This window comes from Oncorhynchus kisutch, linkage group LG19 (assembly GCF_002021735.2).
Source record: "Oncorhynchus kisutch isolate 150728-3 linkage group LG19, Okis_V2, whole genome shotgun sequence".
NCBI classification, from domain to species: domain Eukaryota; kingdom Metazoa; phylum Chordata; class Actinopteri; order Salmoniformes; family Salmonidae; genus Oncorhynchus; species Oncorhynchus kisutch.
Window position 1 is genome coordinate 57,185,435 of NC_034192.2, and position 22,717 is coordinate 57,208,151.

At 44.6% G+C, this 22,717-nt stretch overlaps 3 protein-coding genes across 3 annotated transcripts in view; 2 read left to right on the top strand and 1 right to left on the bottom strand.

The window, feature by feature from the left end:
• Window positions 1–1,454: 1,454 nt before the first annotated feature.
• On the bottom strand, window positions 1,455–9,671 carry LOC109865007 (caltractin-like). Its single transcript, XM_020453115.2, has 5 exons — window positions 9,323–9,671; window positions 8,376–8,537; window positions 7,778–7,906; window positions 3,488–3,625; window positions 1,455–2,730 (listed from the first exon to the last, which is right to left on the bottom strand). Exons 1-5 carry the CDS (start codon window positions 9,323–9,325, stop codon window positions 2,641–2,643), a joined length of 522 nt encoding a protein of 173 aa, XP_020308704.1. The 5' UTR covers window positions 9,326–9,671; the 3' UTR covers window positions 1,455–2,640.
• A 265-nt stretch (window positions 9,672–9,936) lies between these two features.
• LOC109865008 (sterol-4-alpha-carboxylate 3-dehydrogenase, decarboxylating) lies at window positions 9,937–18,642 on the top strand. Its single transcript, XM_020453117.2, has 8 exons — window positions 9,937–10,094; window positions 10,286–10,344; window positions 10,501–10,662; window positions 10,843–10,989; window positions 11,192–11,320; window positions 12,670–12,812; window positions 13,137–13,239; window positions 16,514–18,642. The coding sequence occupies exons 2-8, from the start codon at window positions 10,324–10,326 to the stop codon at window positions 16,844–16,846; spliced, it is 1,038 nt and encodes a 345-aa protein (XP_020308706.2). The 5' UTR covers window positions 9,937–10,094; window positions 10,286–10,323; the 3' UTR covers window positions 16,847–18,642.
• A 1,526-nt stretch (window positions 18,643–20,168) lies between these two features.
• LOC109865063 (zinc finger protein 185) overlaps window positions 20,169–22,717 on the top strand; it is a 43,201-nt gene continuing 40,652 nt past the window's right edge. Inside the window, exons 1-2 of the mRNA XM_031798002.1 lie at window positions 20,169–20,259; window positions 20,319–20,532. The gene's annotated coding sequence lies outside the window, so the exon portion shown is untranslated. The remainder of the gene's footprint in view (window positions 20,260–20,318; window positions 20,533–22,717) is intronic.

Here is a 22,717-nt window from a genome sequence, read left to right on the forward strand (position 1 = left end):
ATTCTTCTCCACTGGTCTATTGACTCAGCTATCCAGGTCTACCGTTTCAGGCAACGATATCAGCCTAGCGGTTCAGAAACTACAGAAAATGTAGTGTTATCAAAATTCACAAGCTACTTCGGGACAAACACAGGTGACTGAGGTATACTTGGTGTACAAAACATTAAAGAACACCTGTTCTTTCCATGACATTGACCAGGTGAAAGCTATGATCCCTTATTGATGTCACTTCAATCAGTGTAGATGATGAAGAGGAAACGGGTTAAAGAAGGATTTTTAAGCCTTGAGACAATTGAGACATGGATTGTGTATGTTTGCCATTCAGAGGGTGAATGGGCAAGACAAAAGATTTAAGTGCCTTAGAACAGGGTAAGGTAGTAGGTGCCAGGTGTAACCGCTGTGAAATGGCTAGCTAGTTAGCGAGGTGTGCGCTAATAGCGTTTCAATCGGGGACATCACTCACTCTGAGACCTTGAAGTACTTGTTTCTCTTGCTCTGCAAGGCCCGCTGCTTTTGTGGGGCAATGGGTAACGATGCTTCGTGGGAGGCAGTTGTTGATGTGTGCAGAGGGTCCCTGGTTTGAAGCCCATGTAGGGGGGAGGAGAGGGATGGAAGCAAGACTTACACAGGCGCAACGGTTTGTGTCAAGAACTGCAACGTTGCTGGGTTTTTCGCGCTCAGATTCTTGTGTGAATCAAGAATGATCCACCACCTAAAAGGACATCCAGCCAACTTGACACAACTGTGGGAAGCATCCCTGTGGAACGCTTTCAAGGCTGTGTAGAGTCCATGCCACATAAATTGAGACTGTCCTGAGGGCATGGGGGATGCATTATGGGTAAAATTGTGACTGACTGACCGATCTACGAATAATATTGAGTAGTTATTTATGATGTAAGGTGATTTGTAGTCGCCTGCCAGTAGTTTGTTGGAGGGGAGGGGCACTAGAACAGCTCTCTCTCTCTCGTTCTCTCGTCCCTAAAAATATTACATGATCATATTCACAGCTCTGCTGTGTCTCTGCAGGAGTGGAGTCTGGGTGAGAGTCCCAAATGGCACCCTATTCCCTACATAGTGCACTACTTTGGACCAGGGCCCATAGGGCTCTAGTCAAAAAATTTGCACTATATAGGCAATAGGATGCCATTTGGGACTCGTCCTGGCTGTCAATGTGTGTCTGATAGCACATAAAGGACTGGCGTTGGGGGAATATAGAAACATTTACAGCATCTGTTACCCATAGGTCTGACCATGTCCAGGGCCTTCCTTAAAAGCATCTGAGGACGAGTGCTGATCTAGGATCAGTTGTCCCTTTTAGATGATAATGAATAAGATTACACGGTCAGTAAGGGCCTGATCCTAGACCAGCACTCTTACTTTGGGATGAGATGCTTTGTGAATACGGGCCCTGAATTCACCTTAGAATGAGTCTACTCTTAGTAATAATGTACTAACATTAGACTAGAGATTAAATATGGACATGTGTAACACTGGAATGGACACTGGCAACATGATTATAGGACAGCCATCTTGGTCAGGGAAATCTTTCTTTCTAGAGACTTCTCCAACATGGTGACACAGTGCATGGATGCATATGGTCAGAACATGTTGTTACAGCACCATGAACTTGTCTTACGAATACACTGGGGAAAAAAACTGCTTAAAAAGGTATTTCATTAATGAATATCTTAAATATCAATATATATCTGCACATGCAGTTTATATGTACAAAACATTCAATACAGGAGATCTTACTGTAGATCATTCAGAGACACAAATACAACGATACGAAGAAGAAAAATACAGTCACAACTTTCACTTTACATTAGAGTTATAAGGTTGATGTTAGTGGGGAGGGAGTGCCAAGGGGTAGAGGAGGGGGATGTTGGAGGGGAGGGGGTGCCATGGGGTAGAGGAGGGGGATGTTGGAGGGGAGGGAGTGCCAAGGGGTAGAGGAGGGGGTTGTTAGTGGGGAGGGGGTGTCAAGGGGTAGAGGAGGGTTGTGTTGGAGGGGAGGGGGTGCCATGGGGTAGAGGAGGGGGATGTCGGAGGGGAGGGGGTGCCATGGGGTAGAGGAGGGTTGTGTTGGAGGGGAGGGGGTGCCAAGGGGTAGAGGAGGGGGATGTCGGAGGGGAGGGGGTGCCAAGGGGTAGAGGAGGGGGATGTCGGAGGGGAGGGGGTGCCAAGGGGTAGAGGAGGGGGATGTCGGAGGGGAGGGGGTGCCAAGGGGTAGAGGAGGGGGATGTTGGAGGGGAGGGGGTGCCAAGGGGTAGAGGAGGGTTGTGTTGGAGGGGAGGGGGTGACTAGGGGTAGGGGGGGGGGTGTTGGAGGGGAGGGGGTGACTAGGGGTAGAGGTAGAGGAGGGGGATGTTGAAGGGGTGACTAGGGGTAGAGGTAGAGGAGGGGGATGTTGAAGGGGTGACTAGGGGTAAGGAGGGTTGTGTTGGAGGGGAGGGGGTGACTAGGGGGGGGGGGGGGGGGGGATAACTGAGTAATGACTTGACTAGTACATAACATGTAAAACCAAACCATAGTCTCCTCTGCCCCTGTATGTCTCCAACATCACCCTCCACCCCACAACACCCGGGTCTAGTCTCAGTACAGGCTGGTCTTCTAACCCCACAACACCCGGGTCTAGTCTCAGTACAGGCTGGTCTTCTTCATGATGCGGAGGAACTCTCCCTGGTTCACCTCTCCGTCTCCATCCCTGTCTGCCTCCTCGATCATCTCCTGGAAGAGTGGAGGTAGGTAGGTAGGTATGAGGGGGAGAGAGATGGAAAGGTAGGAGAGGAAACGAGACAGAAAGGGAGGAGGGAAAATGGGACAGGGAGGAGAGGAAGCAGGGGGCGGAAAGGGAGGAGGGAAAACGGGACGGAGGAGAGAGGAAAACGGGACGGAAAGGGAGGAGAGGAAGCAGGGGGCGGAAAGGGAGGAGAGGAAGCAGGGGGCGGAAAGGGAGGAGGGAAAACGGGGTACGGAAAGGGAGGAGAGGAAGCAGGGGGTGGAAAGGGAGGAGGGAAAATGGGACAGGGAGGAGAGGAAGCAGGGGACGGAAAGGGAGGAGAGGAAGCAGGGGGCGGAAAGGGAGGAGGGAAAACGGGACAGGGAGGAGAGGAAGCAGGGGGCGGAAAGGGAGGAGAGAAAACGGGACAGGGAGGAGAGGAAGCAGGGGGCGGAAAGGGAGGAGGATCGAAAACGGGGGACGGAAAGGGAGGAGGGAAAACGGGACAGGGAGGAGAGGAAACAGGAGACAGAAAGGGAAGAGAGGAAACAGGAGATTCACAGTAAAACAATTAAACAGAAGCCTTAGCAGTAGACCAGTATATTACTCTTTAAATTATTATTATATATTTTCTAAAGCAATCTTGTATCCTAACCTACATCATCCTGTATGTTCACGCTGTGTGTATAGTACTCTCCAGGTTTGGGGAAAAGGTGCTGTCCGTGTGTGTGTGTATATACAGTGCTGTCCAGATGTATACCTCACCTGCAGTTCCTCGTCAGTCAGGCTCTCTCCCAGTTCCTTAGCGACCCTCTTCAGGTTCCTGAAGGAGATCTTCCCCGTCTCATCATCATCAAACAGACGGAAGGCTTTCAGGATCTCCTCTTTAGAATCCTTCTCAGCCTGGGTTGGTAGACAGTTACAACACAATAATGCATTGTGATACACTATCAATAAAATACCCCGTAATACAACACTCATATATACACACACACACACACACACAGCAATCAGACCTCTTGACTTTTTTCCACATTTTCTTAAGTTAGCCTTATTCTAAAATGGATTCAATTGTTTTTTCCCCCTCTCATCAAAAACAGGTTTCTAGAAATTTTTGCAAATGTATAAAAAACGGAAATATCACATTTACATAAGTATTCAGACCCTTTACTCAGTACTTTGTTGAAGCACCTTTGGCAGCGATTACAGCATTGAGCCTTCTTGGGTATGATGCTACAAGCTAGTTACATCTGTATTTGGGGAGTTTCTCCCATTCTTCTCTGCAGATCCTCTCAAGATCCTCTGTCAGGTTGGATGGGGAGTGTCGCTGCACAACTATTTTCAGGTCTCTCCAGAGATGTTTGACTAGGTTCAAGTCCGGGCTCTGGCTGGGCCACTCAAGGACATTCACAGACGTATCCCGAAGCCACTCCTGCGTTGTCTTGGCTGTGTGCTTAGGGTTGTTGTTCTGTTGGAAGGTGAACCTTTGCCCCAGTCTGAGGTCCTGAGCACTCTGGAGCAGGTTTTCATCAAGAATCTCTGTACTTTGCTCTGTTCATCTTTCCCTCGATCCTGACTAGTCTCCCAGTCCCTGCCACTGAAAAACATCTCCACAGCATGATGCTGCCATCACTATGCTTCACCGTAGGGATGGTGCCAGGTTTCTTCCAGACGGGATCCTTGGTATTCAGGCCAAAGAGTTCAATCTTGGTTTCTTCAAAGCAGAGAATCTTGTTTCTCATGGTCTGAGAGTCTTTAGGTGCCTTTTGGCAAACTCCAAGTGGGCAGTCATGTGCCTTTTACTGAGGATTGGCTTCCATCTGGCCAGTACCATAAAGGCATTGTTGGAGTGCTGCAGAGATGGTTGTCCTTCTGGAAGGTTTTCCCATCTCCACAGAGGAACTCTAGAGCTCTGTCAGAGTGACCATCAGGTTCTTGGTCACCTCCCTGACCAAGGCCATTCTCCCCTAATTCCTCAATTTGGCCAGGCAGCCAGGTCTAGGAAGAGTCTTGGGGGTTCCAAACATCTTCCATTTAAGAATGATGGAGGCCACTACTGTTTTTGGGACCGTCAATGCTGCAGACATTGTTTGGTCCCCTTCCACAGAACTGTGCCTCGACACAATCCTGTCTCGGAGCTCTATGGACAATTCCTTCTACCTCATGTTTTTTTCTCTGACATGCACTGTCAACTGTTGGACCTTATATTGACAGGTGTGTGCCTTTCCAAATAATGTCTAATCAATTGAATTTACCACAGGTGAACTCCAATCAAATTGTAGAAACATCTCAAGGGTGATCAATGGAAACAGGATGCACCTGAGCTCAATTTCAAGTCTCATATCAAAGGATCTGAATAATTATGTAAATAAGGTATTTCAGTTTATTTTATTCTAAAAACCTGTTTTTGCTTTGTCATTTTGGGGTATTTTGATGTCATTATGGGGTATTGTGTGTAGATTGATGAGGGGGAAAATTATATTTAATCCATTTTAGAATAAGGCTGTAACATAACAAAATGTGGAAAAAGTCAAGGGGTCTGAATACTTTCCAAATGCACTGTAGTTGGGAACTAAAATGTACAACTCCTGTCACATTTTTTTGTTGCTAAATTGCAATGTTACAAGCACTAATAAAAAGCATGAGCTGGCGCACACCCAGAGAAAATGATTTAGTGTCGAGGTGTTGACTAACGGTGAATGAACTGGAAGCTGTAAAAAGTCACACTCTGTATATAAACCCACAGAAATGTATTGGGGTAAACCACCAACGATTTGCAATTTCTGTGCCTTCTTCAGGGCGATGTCATAAATACTTGAACCAGGTTATGTAGACAAACTGTGCAATTAGTTCAACCAATGACAATAGTGAGGGGTGTCGTCATAATTATTAGGTTGATTAGAATTAATTGAGTGAATCTGTTAAAAGACAATAGTTTACGGTATGTTGAATATATTAGGCTATTGTCATGGCAACAAATAGATATTGTACATAATATTAGCATCAACATACCTCATTGTTTAATTTCACACATATACATATATATATATATATATATATATATATATATTTGTTTCCAATAAATATAATTTTTGTTACATGTAATCTTTTGGTTTAACCATAATGCATAATAAGCATCATCAACAGGGGACATATTGGGTGTACGCTGATCAGCTGGGGAAAGAATATATTCATTTAGAAGACTTTGTTCACTTGAGCACCCAATTGTCATACTTGAGTAAAAGTAAAGATACCTTAATAGAAAATGACTCAAGTAAAAGTGAAAGTCACCCAGTAAAATACTACTTGAGTAAAAGTCTGGTTTGAAATGTACTTAAGTATCAAAAGTAAAAGTATAAATCATTATACATTTCTTATATTAAGCAAACCAGACGACAAAATGTTCTTATTTAAAAAAAAATATTGACAGATAGCCAGGGGCACAGTTCAACACTCAGACATAATTAACAAATGAAGCATTTGTGTTTAGTGAGTCTGCCAGATCAGAAGCAGTAGGGATGACCAGGGATGTTCTCTTGATAAGTACGTGAAGTAGACAATTTTCCTGTCCTGCTAAGCATTCAAAATGTAATGAGTACTTTTGGGTGTCAGGGAAAATGAAAGGAGTAAAACGTACATTATTTTCATTGAATGTAGTGGAGTAAAAGCAAAAATGGTCAAAAATGTATATAGTAATGTACAGATACCCCCCCAAAAACGACTTAAGTAGTACTTTAAAGTATTTTTACTGAAGTACTTTACACCTCTGTTCATAAGAAGGACCTAGAGATCAAAGTCAATATTCAGACCACTAGGGGTCAACGTTTAAGACAGTATATCCTGTATGTCTCCCTCTGTATGAGTCAGATCTCCATGTTACCGCCTCTCCAGCACAATATCACATCCACAGTGGAAGCTGTTTTGAATAAGGACAAATGTGAATTTCTATGTGTGAAATTTCTATGTGTGAAATTTCCTAAGCTACCAACTTTTTATACAGTCGCTAAATTACACAAATAAGTGTCTCCTCCCCCGGGTAGACCCATTGTAGCAGCAATCGACTCTCTGACGTCTAACGTTTCTAAATGGCACTACAAAAACATCCTTCTTCAGACACCCACATACAGGTCGAAAACAATCCCTGTTAGAAGTATCATCTCATGCAAGACAAAGGGAGTAATCCATCTCATCACCTGTTCATGTGGAAAAGCCTACGTAGGACAAACAAAAAGACAATTAAAACAACGCATAGCTGAACACCGCAGCTCAATCAGGTGTAAGAACATTGACTATCCAGTAGCAGCTCACCTTGTTGAAGCTAACCAATCTCCTCCCTCAAATACACAGGCATTGAGCATGTTGCTCTACCAAGGAGAGGAGGTAACATCGAGATCATACTACTACAGAAGAAGACATACAGGATATCCTGTCTAAAAACATTGATCCCTAGTGGTCTAAATATTGACTTTGATCTCAGGCTCTTCATATGAACAATTCTTTATTTTTCATTTTTAAATTAATATATTATTTCTACAGCTTATCAGCATACACCCAATATGTCCCCTGTTGATGATGCTTATTGTGCATTATGGTTAAACCAAAAGATTACATGTAACAAAAATGATATTAAATTGAAGGCAAACATATGTGAAATTAAATTAAACAACAAGTTGATGCTAATATTATGTACAATATCTATTTACGTTGCCATGACAATAGCCTAATATATTCAACATACTGTAAACTATTGTCTTTTAAGCTTTTTCACTCAATTTATTCCAATCACCCTAATAATTATGATGACACCCCTCACTATTGTCATTGGTTGAACTAATTGCACAGTTTGTCTACATAACCTGGTTCAAGTATTTATGACATCGCCCTGAAGAAGGCACAGAAATGGCAAATAGCCGAAATGGTGGTTTACACGTAGAGTGTGCATCTCTTTTTTTTTTTATAGCTTACAATGTTATAAACACTGACAGTGTTTGTTCTTGACAGTAAATAATTTGACTATTTAAAAAAAAAAAATATTCACAATGTTGTTTTTCTTACCATCTTCTGAGTCATGACGGTGAGGAAATCAGAGAAGGAGATCTTTCCTGTTTCGTCCTTATCCACCTCTGTTATCATCCTCTTAATCTCCTCTTTCTTCGGCTCAAACCCCAGCGCCCTCATAGCAACCTAGAGAGAGACAGAAGAACAAACACCATTGTAAATACAACCCATATTTGATTTATTTTCCCTTTTGTACTTTAACTATTTGCACATCATGACAACACAGTATATAGACATAATATGACATTTGTGTTTATTCTTTTGGAACATCTGTAAGTATAATGTTTACTGTTCATTTTTATTGTTTATTTCACTTTTGTTCATTATCTACTTCACTTACTTTGGCAATGTTAACATATGTTTCCCATACCAATAAAGCCCTTGAATTGAATTGAATTGAATTGAGAGAGATAGATAACAACAGATGAGTTGGTTAAAACCAGGTGTGTTAGTGTTGAGTTGGAACAAAAACACCCTGTAGCTCCCCAGGACGATCTTTGTTGACCGATACTGTACTATGGGTACTGTAGTACATCATATTACACAAATACTGTCCCTGTGCATAACCCCTAACCCTGAACCTCTGACCCCTGACCTTTAGCTCCTTGACATCGATGTATCCGGAGGCATCGGTGTCGAACAGTTCAAAGGCCTCTCTGATCTCCTGTTTCAGCTCCTCAGTGAGCTCTGACTTGGGGTTGGACTTCTTCCTGGGGGGAGGGACCGGACCCAGGGATGGCCTCTTTACACTGGTTGCCTAGCGATGGCAACAAGGAAACACATTAAGGCTTGATGGGCGTATCTCAATGGTCTTCAGTAGATTCCTTGTCTAATCTCCTTCAGTCCAGCTAGGTTCAGTTATTGAGATGTAGCCAGGAGATAAAGAGAAATGGAAAGCCTTAGAGGGGTGTGATTTTAATTGAGATGTATAGACATGTCATCTTGTATCTGCAAAAGGTCATTTAATTTTTTTTAAACCTTTATTTAACTAGGTAAGTCAGTTAAGAACAAATTCTTATTTTCAATGACGGCCTAGGAACAGTGGGTTAACTGCCTGTTCAGGGGCAGAACGACAGATTTGTACCTTGTCAGCTCGGGGATTTGAACTTGCAACCTTTCTTTGTTCTTACCACTTGGCTACCCTGCCGCCCCAATGTAAAGTCAGATAGCCTAGGGGAAACATACCATAAATAAGCCGATGATTTAAGTAATAATAAATAAAACATGACTGTCACTATAGCTGATTATTTACAGATAGCTGGCAACAGAAGGCTAGCGTAGACATAGGAAAATATGCACCACTACTTTTTTCATTCGGATTATTCACATCCCATTATTAACCCTTTCAGATAATATGCACGTGCTTCCATTGATTGAGTAATAAGCAAGCCTGGTATTTCTATCGCACAGCCAGTTAGGGTTAATATAGGTTGAGGGAGCCTCAGCGTAGCGAGGCCTCTTGTCATTTTGTAGCAGAAGCACAAGGAGCGTCAAAACAGAACTGCAAAACCGTTAATTGCGCTCCAGCATTAGCCTACTCACCATTTCAGATGATCTCTCGCAAAGACAGACACAAGAGAACCGTAGATTTACTGAAGAGTGCTCTGTGTAATATGTTTACGTCCCTCCTCTCTTTCCACCTATCATCTAGGCGGGGATGAGATCATAGACAGAAGACCGGACCGTTTATTACAGGGGCTGCAATAACAGATATGCAGTTATTATATCTCAATGTTATAATAGGCTTGATATAATTTTGGGATAATAAATGAAGTTAATCAAATGAAGATTTCCAGTCAATGAGCGCAGTATTCTGTCTGTGCTATGATAATCCTTCTGCACGCCGGGTATACAAAATGCCACATTCAGAATGGAAACAATTCGTATGAACGTGCCGAGCAAGCTAAATCGAGTGCATCGAGTCGGGCGAGAAGATTATTGGTTGTTGATGACATGTGGTATAAAACGTTATATGACAATTGGCTGGATTAATGGTTGGAGCTCTGATCCAGAATCTGTTCTCCGTGCGCCAATTTATGTGTGGGAAATATAACAACGGATACAGGATCAGGTTTAGGGGCGTTTACACTTCTATAGCTACCCACTGTGGGTGTGGTCTCACTGTGGATATGTCCCGGTTGGTCAGAGCAGTGGCGTTCTTTGACGTAGGCTCCACTGCATTGGCTGTTCGAGCCTGTCACCTTTACACCCAAACTCCCGTCTACCCAACGAGAGCGCCTCTCGGGCTCAGCTGATACAGGGTTTATTAATTGTGCGCGGGTCGATTTATATTGTTGTAAAACAGATTGAACAGGTGAATGGTTAAACATTTTCACTTATTTGATAGCATATTAAAGTGTCTTTATATTATAAACTTGTCTTGAAATAAGCCTAAAGGTGTTTGCTTGTAGTCTTCATCATGATTCAATTGTCCGTGTGACGTGATCTTGTCGAACTGTTTTCGAACGAGGGAACTTTAAACAAGTACTCAAATTTCTCTGTCAGTTTGTTTCCCAACACCGACGACGCTCCTGCAGTTTGTCATGGCCACGCGCATACGACCGGTGAGTAGTGCGCGGTAGTTTGAAGAACACATCAAGTTCTGAGCTATATGCCACATGTTCTGGCTATTTTTTGGTTCTTCTCCTATGTCTCATGCATGTCCGTTTCATTGTATCATAGTCTGTCTTTAATCAATGTTGTCGCTCTATCCGCTACAGAGCAGTAAGAGGTGTGCAGTGATAGGAGGCTCAGGATTCCTGGGTAGACACCTGGTAGAGAAGCTTTTGGGTAAAGGCTACACTGTGTCGGTGTTTGACATCAGACAGAGCTACGAACTACCAGGAGTCACCTTCCACCAGGGAGACCTCTGTGACAAACAGGTGAGTGTCTCTGTCTGTCTGTGAAGGGTCTGTGCACTGAGCTGGTTGGGGCCAGCTATATGACCTTGTTACGGTCTATGGCCTTTGTGCCTCATGTGTACATGTTAGGCCTGTGTTTGTCTGTGTGCGTTCTATGTGTCTCTGCATCTGGGCATCATTGTGTATGTGGCCCTATCCCAGGCTCTCCTAACAGCCCTCCAAGGCGTCTCCCTGGTGTTCCACTGTGCCTCTCCAGCCCCAGCCAGTGATGACAAGGCTCTGTTCCAGAGAGTCAACATCCAGGGGACACAGACTGTCCTACAGGCCTGCACTGAGGCTGGAGTACAGGTAGGGGGCAGTATTGGGTTACTATTAAACACATAGGCCTGTCATACAATATGTTACAAAGACAAACTAAATTCAATGAAAGAAATGCTCTGTTAAAATACTTGTACATTCTCCATTAATTTAATGTAATTACTGATCAAGGGGATAGATAGTCCCCTATACTGACTAAAAGTTTAGGTGTGTTTCTGCCTGTCTGCCATAGAAAGTGGTACTGACCAGCAGTGCCAGTGTGGTGTTTGAAGGAACAGACATCAAGGATGGGAGAGAAGACCTTCCCTACGCCAAGAATCCCATCGACTACTACACAGAGACCAAGATCGAACAGGAGAAGGTGAGGACACTACTACACACAGAGACCAAGATAGAACAGGAGAAGGTGAGGACACTACTACACACAGAGACCAAGATAGAACCGGAGAAGGTGAGGACACTACTACACACAGAGACCAAGATGGAACAGGAGAAGGTGAGGACACTACTACACACAGAGACCAAGATAGAACCGGAGAAGGTGAGGACACTACTACACACAGAGACCAAGATAGAACCGGAGAAGGTGAGGACACTACTACACACAGAGACCAAGATAGAACCGGAGAAGGTGAGGACACTACTACACACAGAGACCAAGATAGAACCGGAGAAGGTGAGGACACTACTACACACAGAGACCAAGATAGAACCGGAGAAGGTGAGGACACTACTACACACAGAGACCAAGATAGAACCGGAGAAGGTGAGGACACTACTACACACAGAGACCAAGATAGAACCGGAGAAGGTGAGGACACTACTACACACAGAGACCAAGATAGAACCGGAGAAGGTGAGGACACTACTACACACAGAGACCAAGATAGAACAGGAGAAGTTGAGGACACTACTACACACAGAGACCAAGATAGAACAGGAGAAGGTGAGGACACTACTACACACAGAGACCAAGATAGAACAGGAGAAGGTGAGGACACTACTACACACAGAGACCAAGATAGAACAGGAGAAGGTGAGGACACTACTACACACAGAGACCAAGATAGAACAGGAGAAGGTGAGGACACTACTACACACAGAGACCAAGATAGAACAGGAGAAGGTGAGGACACTACTACACACAGAGACCAAGATAGAACAGGAGAAGGTGAGGACACTACTACACACAGAGACCAAGATAGAACAGGAGAAGGTGAGGACACTACTACACACAGAGACCAAGATAGAACCGGAGAAGGTGAGGACACTACTACACACAGAGACCAAGATAGAACCGGAGAAGGTGAGGACACTACTACACACAGAGACCAAGATAGAACAGGAGAAGGTGAGGACACTACTACACACAGAGACCAAGATAGAACAGGAGAAGGTGAGGACACTACTACACACAGAGACCAAGATAGAACAGGAGAAGGTGAGGACACTACTACACACAGAGACCAAGATAGAACAGGAGAAGGTGAGGACACTACTACACACAGAGACCAAGATAGAACAGGAGAAGGGAGCTTGTTTATTTTGTAGAATAGCCTTAACATAGTTATGTTAATGGTACCAGAGCATTGCTAGGGGGGGAGAACTTGTAGAACATTTAGACATTGATGCTGTCCAGACATGTAACAGGCTCCACATTAAAACAATAATGTCCTCTTGTATCTCCATCTTGTCTGCCTGGTGTCTCAGCTGGTTCTGAAGGCCTGTGACAAGGAGAAGGGCCTCCTGACAGTGGCCATCCGACCTCACGGTATCTTCGGCCCCCGGGACCCCCAGCTGGTGCCCATTCTGGTCGACACTGCACGCAGGGGCAATATGAAGTTCATCATCGGGTCAGTCATACACAGGACTTGAATGTAACATGGACTCTTCACTAGACATAATGGGATTGACCAAAGTTTTATGGATTTGTTAAAATGTAACTAGGCAAGTCTGTTAAGAACAAATTCTTATTTACAATGGCTGCCTAGGAACAGGGACTGCCTTGTTCAGGGGCAGAACGACAGATTTTTACCTTGTCAGCTCGGGGATTCGATCTAGCAACCTTTCGGTTACTGTCCCAATGCTCTAACCACTAGGCTACCTTTAGCTCCATATGGCGCTGCCCTTGTTGATGTTGTCTCTCTCTCTGCCAACTATGTCTTCTGTCTCTGTAGTGATGGTTCTAACCTGGTGGATTTCACCTTCGTGGACAATGTGGTTCATGGTCTCATCCTGTCAGCTGAGAGTCTGAGGCCAGAGTCTCCTATCTGTGGCAAGGTAGGAACCATCTCATACAGTAGACCTGCCTGCACTGTACAACTCTGTGATGATGACCAATGGGGTCAACTGTAGTGTGTTTGAAGAAAGATGCCTTTTTGTTGGGTTCCAACCAATGTTCTCTATCAACTGGGCGCGCAGCTCTCAATCGGACTGCTGCACAGAAGAAACAGCCGTCCTTGCAGGGAAGCACGAGATTGTACTTCACTCACCTTTCTTGCGTTTTCCCCTTTAGTTAACACGGTCAATGTTTCTCTTTACTGTGGGAATTGTTATCGAATCAACACAATATTAGCCGCTTTCAATGCAACATACTATGCAAGACTAACTGTGCAAGAGATTTTCTTGTAGGCAGAGTGCATTGACAGGCACGCATCAGGGCCGTACTCGAAACAGACCGGTGCACCATAACCAATCAGCACTGCAGTAGGCCTATATGCAAATAGCCATTGCCATATGGATCTGTGCCCTTCACTTTGAACTGGACTGTGTTTACAGTATGAGCGGTCATGAGTAGATGCGCTTGTTTTGAGATCAAAGCGAGAGTTGGGTGTAGCCACGTGTGCTATTTGTTAATATCCTTTGCTAGTAAGTTCAGACCCTGTTCTCAACGGGGTCTGACTAGTTAATTTCTAGTCAGTGATGGGGCAGTGGTTGTGTCCTACAAGAGCACAAATGTGCATTTCTAGACATCTTTGAAAAGCAAGTCGGGTAAAAGAGCTGTTTTATGTCTTAAAGGAGCAGTGTTGAGACGGTCTTGAATAAGTTAAGTAGCCAATAGGCAGAGGGTAGCATAATTTGTCTGATTCTCTGTAGTAATGCAATGGGATTAATGTTTTTTATTTTGAAGTGGTTTCTTGCATCAAGCAACACATTTTCCGTCACCTCAATGTCTGAAGGATAAGTGGATAAACCGGTTCATGTCAAGCCCTGCATGATTTTTTCCAAAAGTTCTCATGGAATGTAGGTCTACATTGAACACCACACATTAGCTGCTACTGTAGGCTGAATGATAGGAGAGTTATTTCCATTTTAAAATGTTATGGGAGGCATTTTCTCCATTGTTTGTGATGGTAGTCTACTCTGGTAGGCCTACATTATGATCAAATAGCCACAGTAGCCTACATGGCCACTGTTAACTGTAACTTAAAACAAGTACAGCCTCTGTGTTCACAGTAAACGCGTGTCGGAAGTTGCACAGAATTTCACAACCTTCAGGTTTGCTCTCAGCAGACCTTAAATTTGCTCGGTGGTGACATTTTTGTTTTTGAGGGAACATTGGTTGTAACAAACGTTGTTCCAATGTTCAGAGGTCGGGGACTATTAATATTCTATCTGCTAAAAGATGATTCTGAGATAATTGGCTTTAAAGTTCCAACCCTCATTGGAAATTTGATCTTCTATTCTTTTGAACTTAACAACACAAATTGTGGTATTTAGAGTAATGTGTATGTGTGTAGAGAACATTAAACAGAACAAGGCTATGTCAATTACTAAATTTCAGCAAAAATGCAGATTGAGCCTTTTTATAGTCCCAAGATCCCGATTTATAGAGCCTGGAAATACTGTGCAACAAAGTGGTACTTGAAAGGGGCGTGGTTTAAAATGGAGGCGGGAGAGAGCCTGCTACAGCTGAATTAAAAAAGACAAATCGTCAGTTCAAATGAATGTTCCATCTCAGCGGCCATCTTGTTTTAGGATCAATTTGGCTTCCCAAAATTTTAAATTTACCGGTAACCTTTTTATTTAGCTCGGCAAGTCATTTTAGAACAAGTTCTTATTTACACTGACGGCCTACACCGGCCAAACCCGGACGACGCTGGGCTAATTGTGTGCCACCCTATGGGATTCCCAATCACGGCCGGTTGTGAGAGACAGGATTCGAACCAGGGTGTCTGTAGTGACGCCTCTAACACTGAGATGCAGAGCATTAGACCGCTGAACCAGGGTCAGTAGTGACGCCTCTAGCACTGAGATGCAGAGCATTAGACCGCTGAACCAGGGTCAGTAGTGACGCCTCTAGCACTGAGATGCTGTGCCTTAGACCGCTGATCCAGGGTCAGTAGTGACGCCTGTAGCACTGAGATGCAGAGCATTAGACTGCTGCGCCACTCGGGAGATGCATACTTCCCAATTTCTCTAACTCACTTCCTTGTTTAGCCTACATTAAATCACCTGCGCTGCTTGGACTCTGATATTCACAAATGTGGAGGTTCTAAGGGTTATGCTATATCAGGGATGGGCAAGTTTTTGGGTGAACTCAGTCGGGGTCTCAACTTACTGTTGCGAGTTAGAAAGTGCAATTTGGAAATTTGGTTCTACTGCTGTTACGTCAGCTAACATTATAATTTTTTTTACTTTACTTTGCTAAGTTAGTTTAGCGACCAGCTATCTAAACTGTTCATCGTGTTTGAATCACCGAGAGGGTTAGCTCCCCCATTTGATTAGTCAGTCTGACTCCGATATCTTAGTACGCAGGCCCACGAGCAACGGCAGGCCCCTCATGAGTTCTGATTTGTCGTGGCCCTACACCTATCAAAGTTGCCCATTCCTGTGCTAGATGTTGATGGACTGAGAGATCAGCCAATCAACTCCCGCTGAATTTTCTTCCCTCTCCATCCAAGTCCCTTTCTGAGGCGCTGTGATACCAGACGGTTCCACCAGTGAAAAGAGCCAACTGGTAGACAATATTGGGTTCTAAACCAGTGAAATGTCTTTCTCTAACTCTGTCAACTTTTTTTTTTTTACCCCTTTTTCTCCCCAATTTCGTGGTATCCAATTGTTAGTAGCTACTATCTTGTCTCATCACTACAACTCCCGTACGGCCTCGGGAGAGAAAGGTTGAAAGTCATGCGTCCTCCGATACACAACCCAACCAAGCCGCACTGCTTCGTAACACAACCTGGAAGCCAGCCGCACCAATGTGTCAGAGGAAACAACGTGCACCTGGCAACCTTGGTTAGCAACAAGGTTGCCAACCAAGGTTGTCTCACAGGAGTCGCTGGTGCGCAATGAGACAAGGATATCCCTACTGGCCAAACCCTCCCTAACCCGGACGACGCTAGGCCAATTGTGCGTCGCCCCACGGACCTCCTGGTTGCGGCCGGTTACGACAGAGCCTGGACGTGAACCCAGAGTCTCTGGTGGCACAGCTGGCGCTGCAGTACAGCGCCCTTAACCACTGTGCCACCCGGGAGGCCAACTCTGTCAACATTTAACGTTTTTCTCAATCCGTATTGACTGGTCTTTCTCATCTCCCCCTTCCTCCCTCCAGGCGTACCACATCACTAATGACGAACCTGTCCGGTTCTGGGACTTCATGTCAGATATTCTAGTAGGTCTGGGCTACTCTGCTCCGCGCTACAACCTACCCTACACACTCGTCTACGGGCTGGCTCTGCTGCTGTGGCTGCTGTCTCTGTTACTATGCCCCCTAGTGGCCTTCAAACCCACCTTCACCCCCATGAGGGTGGCCCTGGCAGGTAAACACCACTTCTACAGCTGCTCCAGAGCCAAGCAGGACATGGGGTACAAGCCTGTGGTCGGTCTAAAGGATGGAATCAGACGCACGGTGGAGAGCTATCCTCATCTACGACATGGAGCCTGATGATTGTACCTGCAGTATGGTAGCCTGGTAGCCTGGAAACCAAACTGATATGTTCCGTGTAACAATGGTGAAATGGATCGTATCAGTTTCGATTCCAGGCTAGTGGTACAGAACCTCACTTGAGTCCTAACTTGAGATCTATGCTCATTAATCACTGCTGTCAATGGGAGAAAAACATTTGAAGCTGTGTGTACAGTTATGAAGTTAAGATTCAACCCGAAGGGTCGGACTGATTCATACTCTCACCAGTGTCTTGTTCTTTAGGTAACAACAAAGTTTTCTTTTCCAAACTCTGCTATATTTGTGGGCCCATAATACTAACTGGGGGTATAAGCCTGTGAAATGAGTGCGCTCTTTCATGTCTGTGAACTCTCACCTTTCCTAGGACAGTCAGTAACACAGTTTTTGCCTGGATTCAGTACCGCTCTTCACCAATAGAGAGCAGCACACATTTCTTCTCAATGTGGATACACCATCTAACATGGTTTCCAGCACTTCCTGTTGCCATTATTCACGAGCACTCATTTTGATGTACTGTGACTGTTTTCCCTCTACAGCCATCTTGTTTCTAGTCTCTTATACAAATCACAAGCCGAAGGGTCGGACTGATTCATACTCTCACCAGTGTCTTGTTCTTTAGGTAACAACAAAGTTTTCTTTTCCAAACTCTGCTATATTTGTGGGCCCATAATACTAACTGGGGGTATAAGCCTGTGAAATGAGTGCGCTCTTTCATGTCTGTGAACTCTCACCTTTCCTAGGACAGTCAGTAACACAGTTTTTGCCTGGATTCAGTACCGCTCTTCACCAATAGAGAGCAGCACACATTTCTTCTCAATGTGGATACACCATCTAACATGGTTTCCAGCACTTCCTGTTGCCATTATTCACGAGCACTCATTTTGATGTACTGTGACTGTTTTCCCTCTACAGCCATCTTGTTTCTAGTCTCTTATACAAATCACAAGCCGAAGGGTCGGACTGATTCATACTCTCACCAGTGTCTTGTTCTTTAGGTAACAACAAAGTTTTCTTTTCCAAACTCTGCTATATTTGTGGGCCCATAATACTAACTGGGGGTATAAGCCTGTGAAATGAGTGCGCTCTTTCATGTCTGTGAACTCTCACCTTTCCTAGGACAGTCAGTAACACAGTTTTTGCCTGGATTCAGTACCGCTCTTCACCAATAGAGAGCAGCACACATTTCTTCTCAATGTGGATACACCATCTAACATGGTTTCCAGCACTTCCTGTTGCCATTATTCACGAGCACTCATTTTGATGTACTGTGACTGTTTTCCCTCTACAGCCATCTTGTTTCTAGTCTCTTATACAAATCACAAGCCGAAGGGTCGGACTGATTCATACTCTCACCAGTGTCTTGTTCTTTAGGTAACAACAAAGTTTTCTTTTCCAAACTCTGCTATATTTGTGGGCCCATAATACTAACTGGGGGTATAAGCCTGTGAAATGAGTGCGCTCTTTCATGTCTGTGAACTCTCACCTTTCCTAGGACAGTCAGTAACACAGTTTTTGCCTGGATTCAGTACCGCTCTTCACCAATAGAGAGCAGCACACATTTCTTCTCAATGTGGATACACCATCTAACATGGTTTCCAGCACTTCCTGTTGCCATTATTCACGAGCACTCATTTTGATGTACTGTGACTGTTTTCCCTCTACAGCCATCTTGTTTCTAGTCTCTTATACAAATCACAAGCCATCATGCTGTTTGTTCATTTAAATCACAAGCGGTCATGCAATTCATTTCAAATAAAATATCTTGTCTTACATTCCCTTGATCTAAACATTGTACAGTTTATTAAAACATGAACATAGAATGTGTTTGTATAGGAATCAACATATAAGAAAGTTTGTTCACCCTCATTAGAAAATAGAGTTGGCTGTCTGTTTGCATCTATCCACCATAACTCAGGAGGGCGGGGTTCAGGTGTGAGGGCGGGCGGGCGGGGGAGAGAGGGTGGGGTTGCATCTATCCACCATAACTCAGGAGGGCGGGGTTCAGGTGTGAGGGCGGGCGGGCGGGTGGGAGACGGAGGGCGGAGGAGTGGAAGGGCAGGGTTTAGGTTGAAATGCCTGACATTCCTTCTAGTATAATGAGCCATGGTGAGACTCACTGCTGCTAGGCTGAGCTGTTTAACTGGTTTAGCCCTCAGAGTGTAGGGGAGAGAGAGAGCGGGATGTAGGGGAGAGAGAGAGCGGGATGTAGGGGAGAGAGAGAGCGGGATGTAGGGGAGAGAGAGAGAGGGATGAGGGGGAGAGAGAGAGGGGGATGAGGGGGGTTGAGGAAAGAGCAAGCAGGTGCAATAGACTTCACAGTTTACACTGACTATGAGCTGAAATGAAACATTGGCACTAAAACCAAGCAGTTTCCTCATCCTTACACTCTACTACAGTGACCCTGTATGACTGAGTAAAGAGACGATGTGTAAATTAACATCCCTCCCATGTCTCCACCCTAATCTATTTGAATAAGACTAAATAAGGGCAGGGTTGTGTACTGTAAACACTATCTGGTGTGGATGTTCATTTTGAGAGTTAATCTATTATGTTGCTATTGACAACTGTGCTTTGGAGCAGATGGTAGATGTTGGAGGACGCAGGTGTTCTGAGAAAGTCTGTCACACACACACACATCTGTGACCTAACACCCTGTTCTGCCTACATCTACACCTCATGGTCCCATGGTTTAACTATTCATAGGTCAGCCGACTGACAGTGTTACACAGGTCTGTCTAATAAGAGACTGCTATTAACTTAAACACGCACTTTATCAAGACGAGGCATGTTTTAATGGGGCTACATCATAATTGCCTCTAGTTTGGAAGAGAAATAGAGAGGCTTATTGAACTCGTAACATTACAAAGCAAATAGCAGTCCTGGTGTTTATTTAACACGTAGGCTTTAAAGTGTGACCCAGTTAGAGAATATCTACAGTCACTGTTCTCAGATGTGTTGATGTCTCTGTCTCTTTCTGATGTCTCCCTGTCCAGTAAGCATGAGAGAAACAGTTTTATAGAAGCCTGTGTGTGTGTCATCTGTGTGTGTGTGTTTGGATCATGCTCTACACTCCTACTGGCTATGCCAAGTATGTTCCTGCTCACCTGACTCTCAGGTATGTGTTAAAAGAGAGGGGAATAAGCAGTAAACAATGCTCACTTCTTACCAATCTCACCCCTACACAAACACACACACACCCTGGGTGGTGGCGTAGCCTCTAGGACTGTCTGAGCTAGTCTGTGTCCACGCCTGTATCTGTTCAAACACCTGTCAGCTTGTCACACAGCTAGTCACACTCCCTCTCTCTCCGTTCACACACAGACCTAGCAATCTTTTACCTATACTTTTGTCCCTCACCTGCTCTCACTCTACCTGTGTGGGATTCTCTACAGTTTGGGAGACCGTCTGTCCCTCACCTGCTCTCACTCTACCTGTGTGGGATTCTCTACAGTTTGGGAGACCGTCTGTCCCTCACCTGCTCTCACTCTACCTGTGTGGGATTCTCTACAGTTTGGGAGACCGTCTGTCCCTCACCTGCTCTCACTCTACCTGTGTGGGATTCTCTACAGTTTGGGAGACCGTCTGTCCCTCACCTGCTCTCACTCTACCTGTGTGGGATTCTCTACAGTTTGGGAGACCGTCTGTGGATACAGTATCCAGTGAAAGTAGGTACTTTTGACTCCTGTTGTTTATTAGGTTATTTTGTGCCATGTTTGTCAGGGCTTAGACTGTGGATTCTCTCTTTCTTGCCCCTCTCTTTTTCAATCAGTATAGATCAGGAATATAATCAATCATATCCTTTGCTAACAGTTTAATGTTATACTAAATCCTCAGACCCTGACAGACACCTATGATGGTTGTCAGGCAGTCTGTCCTCCCAGAACCATTATTCTCTGTGCCTTGTTTGCCATAATTGCCTGTCATATGAGCCTTTCCATCCTTCTGCTCCCTTACCGTACCTTATCATTTAACGTGTGTCTGTGTGTGTGCGTGTGTGTCTGTGTGTGTGTGTGTGCGTGTCTGTGTGTGTCTGTGTGCGTGTGTCTGTGTGCGTGCGTGCGTGTCTGTGTGCGTGTGTGTGTGTGCTGGTGGTATGTATCTTGTAAAATGTATCATGTGTGTAGACTGGTGTGTATCATGTATGATCAATACAGTATCTAAGCCTTCAGTCTATTTGATCTGTCCTCACTGACAGAAGATATTCAGAAAGAGACATTCCACTGCCTCAGGACGTGAATTTACCACTGGGGCGTCATTTGCATAGTGAAATTGACAGCACTCTATTTTATTTGGCAAAGAGGTCAACTTTGCCTGTCGTTTGATAAGGAAAAATCATAACAGTGTTTTATTACAATTTCCACTTGCTTTCAGTTTCCTGAGGAGAAATGTGAGTGAGCCGTTTGTGTTTGATTAGGGATAAGAGAAAGACACCTGTGAACTGTGTAATATATTTGTAGTTCATTTTTATCAAACCACTTAAATATTTAAATCGAATATTTGTGAGAAAAAGCAAGCAGACCAGGTTTTAATTAGCATCTCAGACCCTACTTCTAAAACCATACGTTGAGGAATTATGTTTGCTCCAGTTTGTGTATGTGTGTGTGTGCATCTATCTTTGGCTGACAGAGGGTATGTTTGCTCCAGTTTGTGTGTGTATGTGTGTGTATATGTGTGTGTGCATCTATCTTTGGCTGACAGAGGGTATGTTTGCTCCAGTTTGTGTGTGTATGTGTGTGTGAGCATCTATCTTTGGTATGTTTGCCCCAGTTTGTGTGTGTATGTGTGTGTATATGTGTGTGTGCATCTATCTTTGGCTGACAGAGGGTATGTTTGCTCCAGTTTGTGTGTGCATGCGTGTGTATGTGTGTGTGTGCATCTATCTTTGGCTGACAGAGGGTATGTTTGGTCGTTCGGCAGAAAGTGGTAGGACAGGCTCACCTGCATAATTAAAGGATGACTGTGGAATGTCTATCACATGTTCCTGTTCCTTACAGGAGTAGAGGGAAACTGCCAACCCTGCTTTTGACAGAGACTGAACAGTTGTAGAACAAACTAGAGGGGTAGCCCGAATGGCCTGCAACCCTGAGTGTGTCAGTCCAACACCGATACCATTACTGTACACCAAGAGGTCCAATCTTATCAAATATACACAAGGACCAAGTGGGACAGAGACTAGGGCTTGTTTCTGGACCCAACCTCTCTTAATCAAATCCAATTTATTTATATAGCCCTTCTTACATTAGCTGATATCTCAAAGTGCTGTACAGAAACCCAGCCTAAAACACCAAACAGCAAGCAATGCAGGTGTAGAAGCACGGTGGCTCGGAAAAACTCCCTAGAAAGGCCAAAACCTAGGAAGAAACCTAGAGAGGAACCAGGCTATGAGGGGTGGCCAGTCCTCTTCTGGCTGTGCCGGGTGGAGATTATAACAGAACATGGCCAAGATGTTCAAATGTTCATAAATGACCAGCATGGTCATTTATAATAATAATAATCACAGTAGTTGTTGAGGGTGCAACAAGTCAGCACCTCAGGAGTAAATGTCAGTTGGCTTTTCATAGCCGTTCATTGAGAGTATCTCTACCGCTCCTGCTGTCTCTAGAGTGTTGAAAACAGCAGGTCTGGGACAGGTAGCACGTCCGGTGAACTGGTCAGGGTTCCATAGCCGCAGGCAGAACAGTTGAAACTGGAGCAGCGGCACGGCCAGGTGGACTGGGGACAGCAAGGAGTCATCATGCCAGGTAGTCCTGAGGCATGGTCCTAGGGCTCAGGTCCTCCGAGAGAGAGAAAGAGAGAATTAGAGGGAGCATACTTAAATTCACACAGGACACCGGATAAGACAGAAGAAAT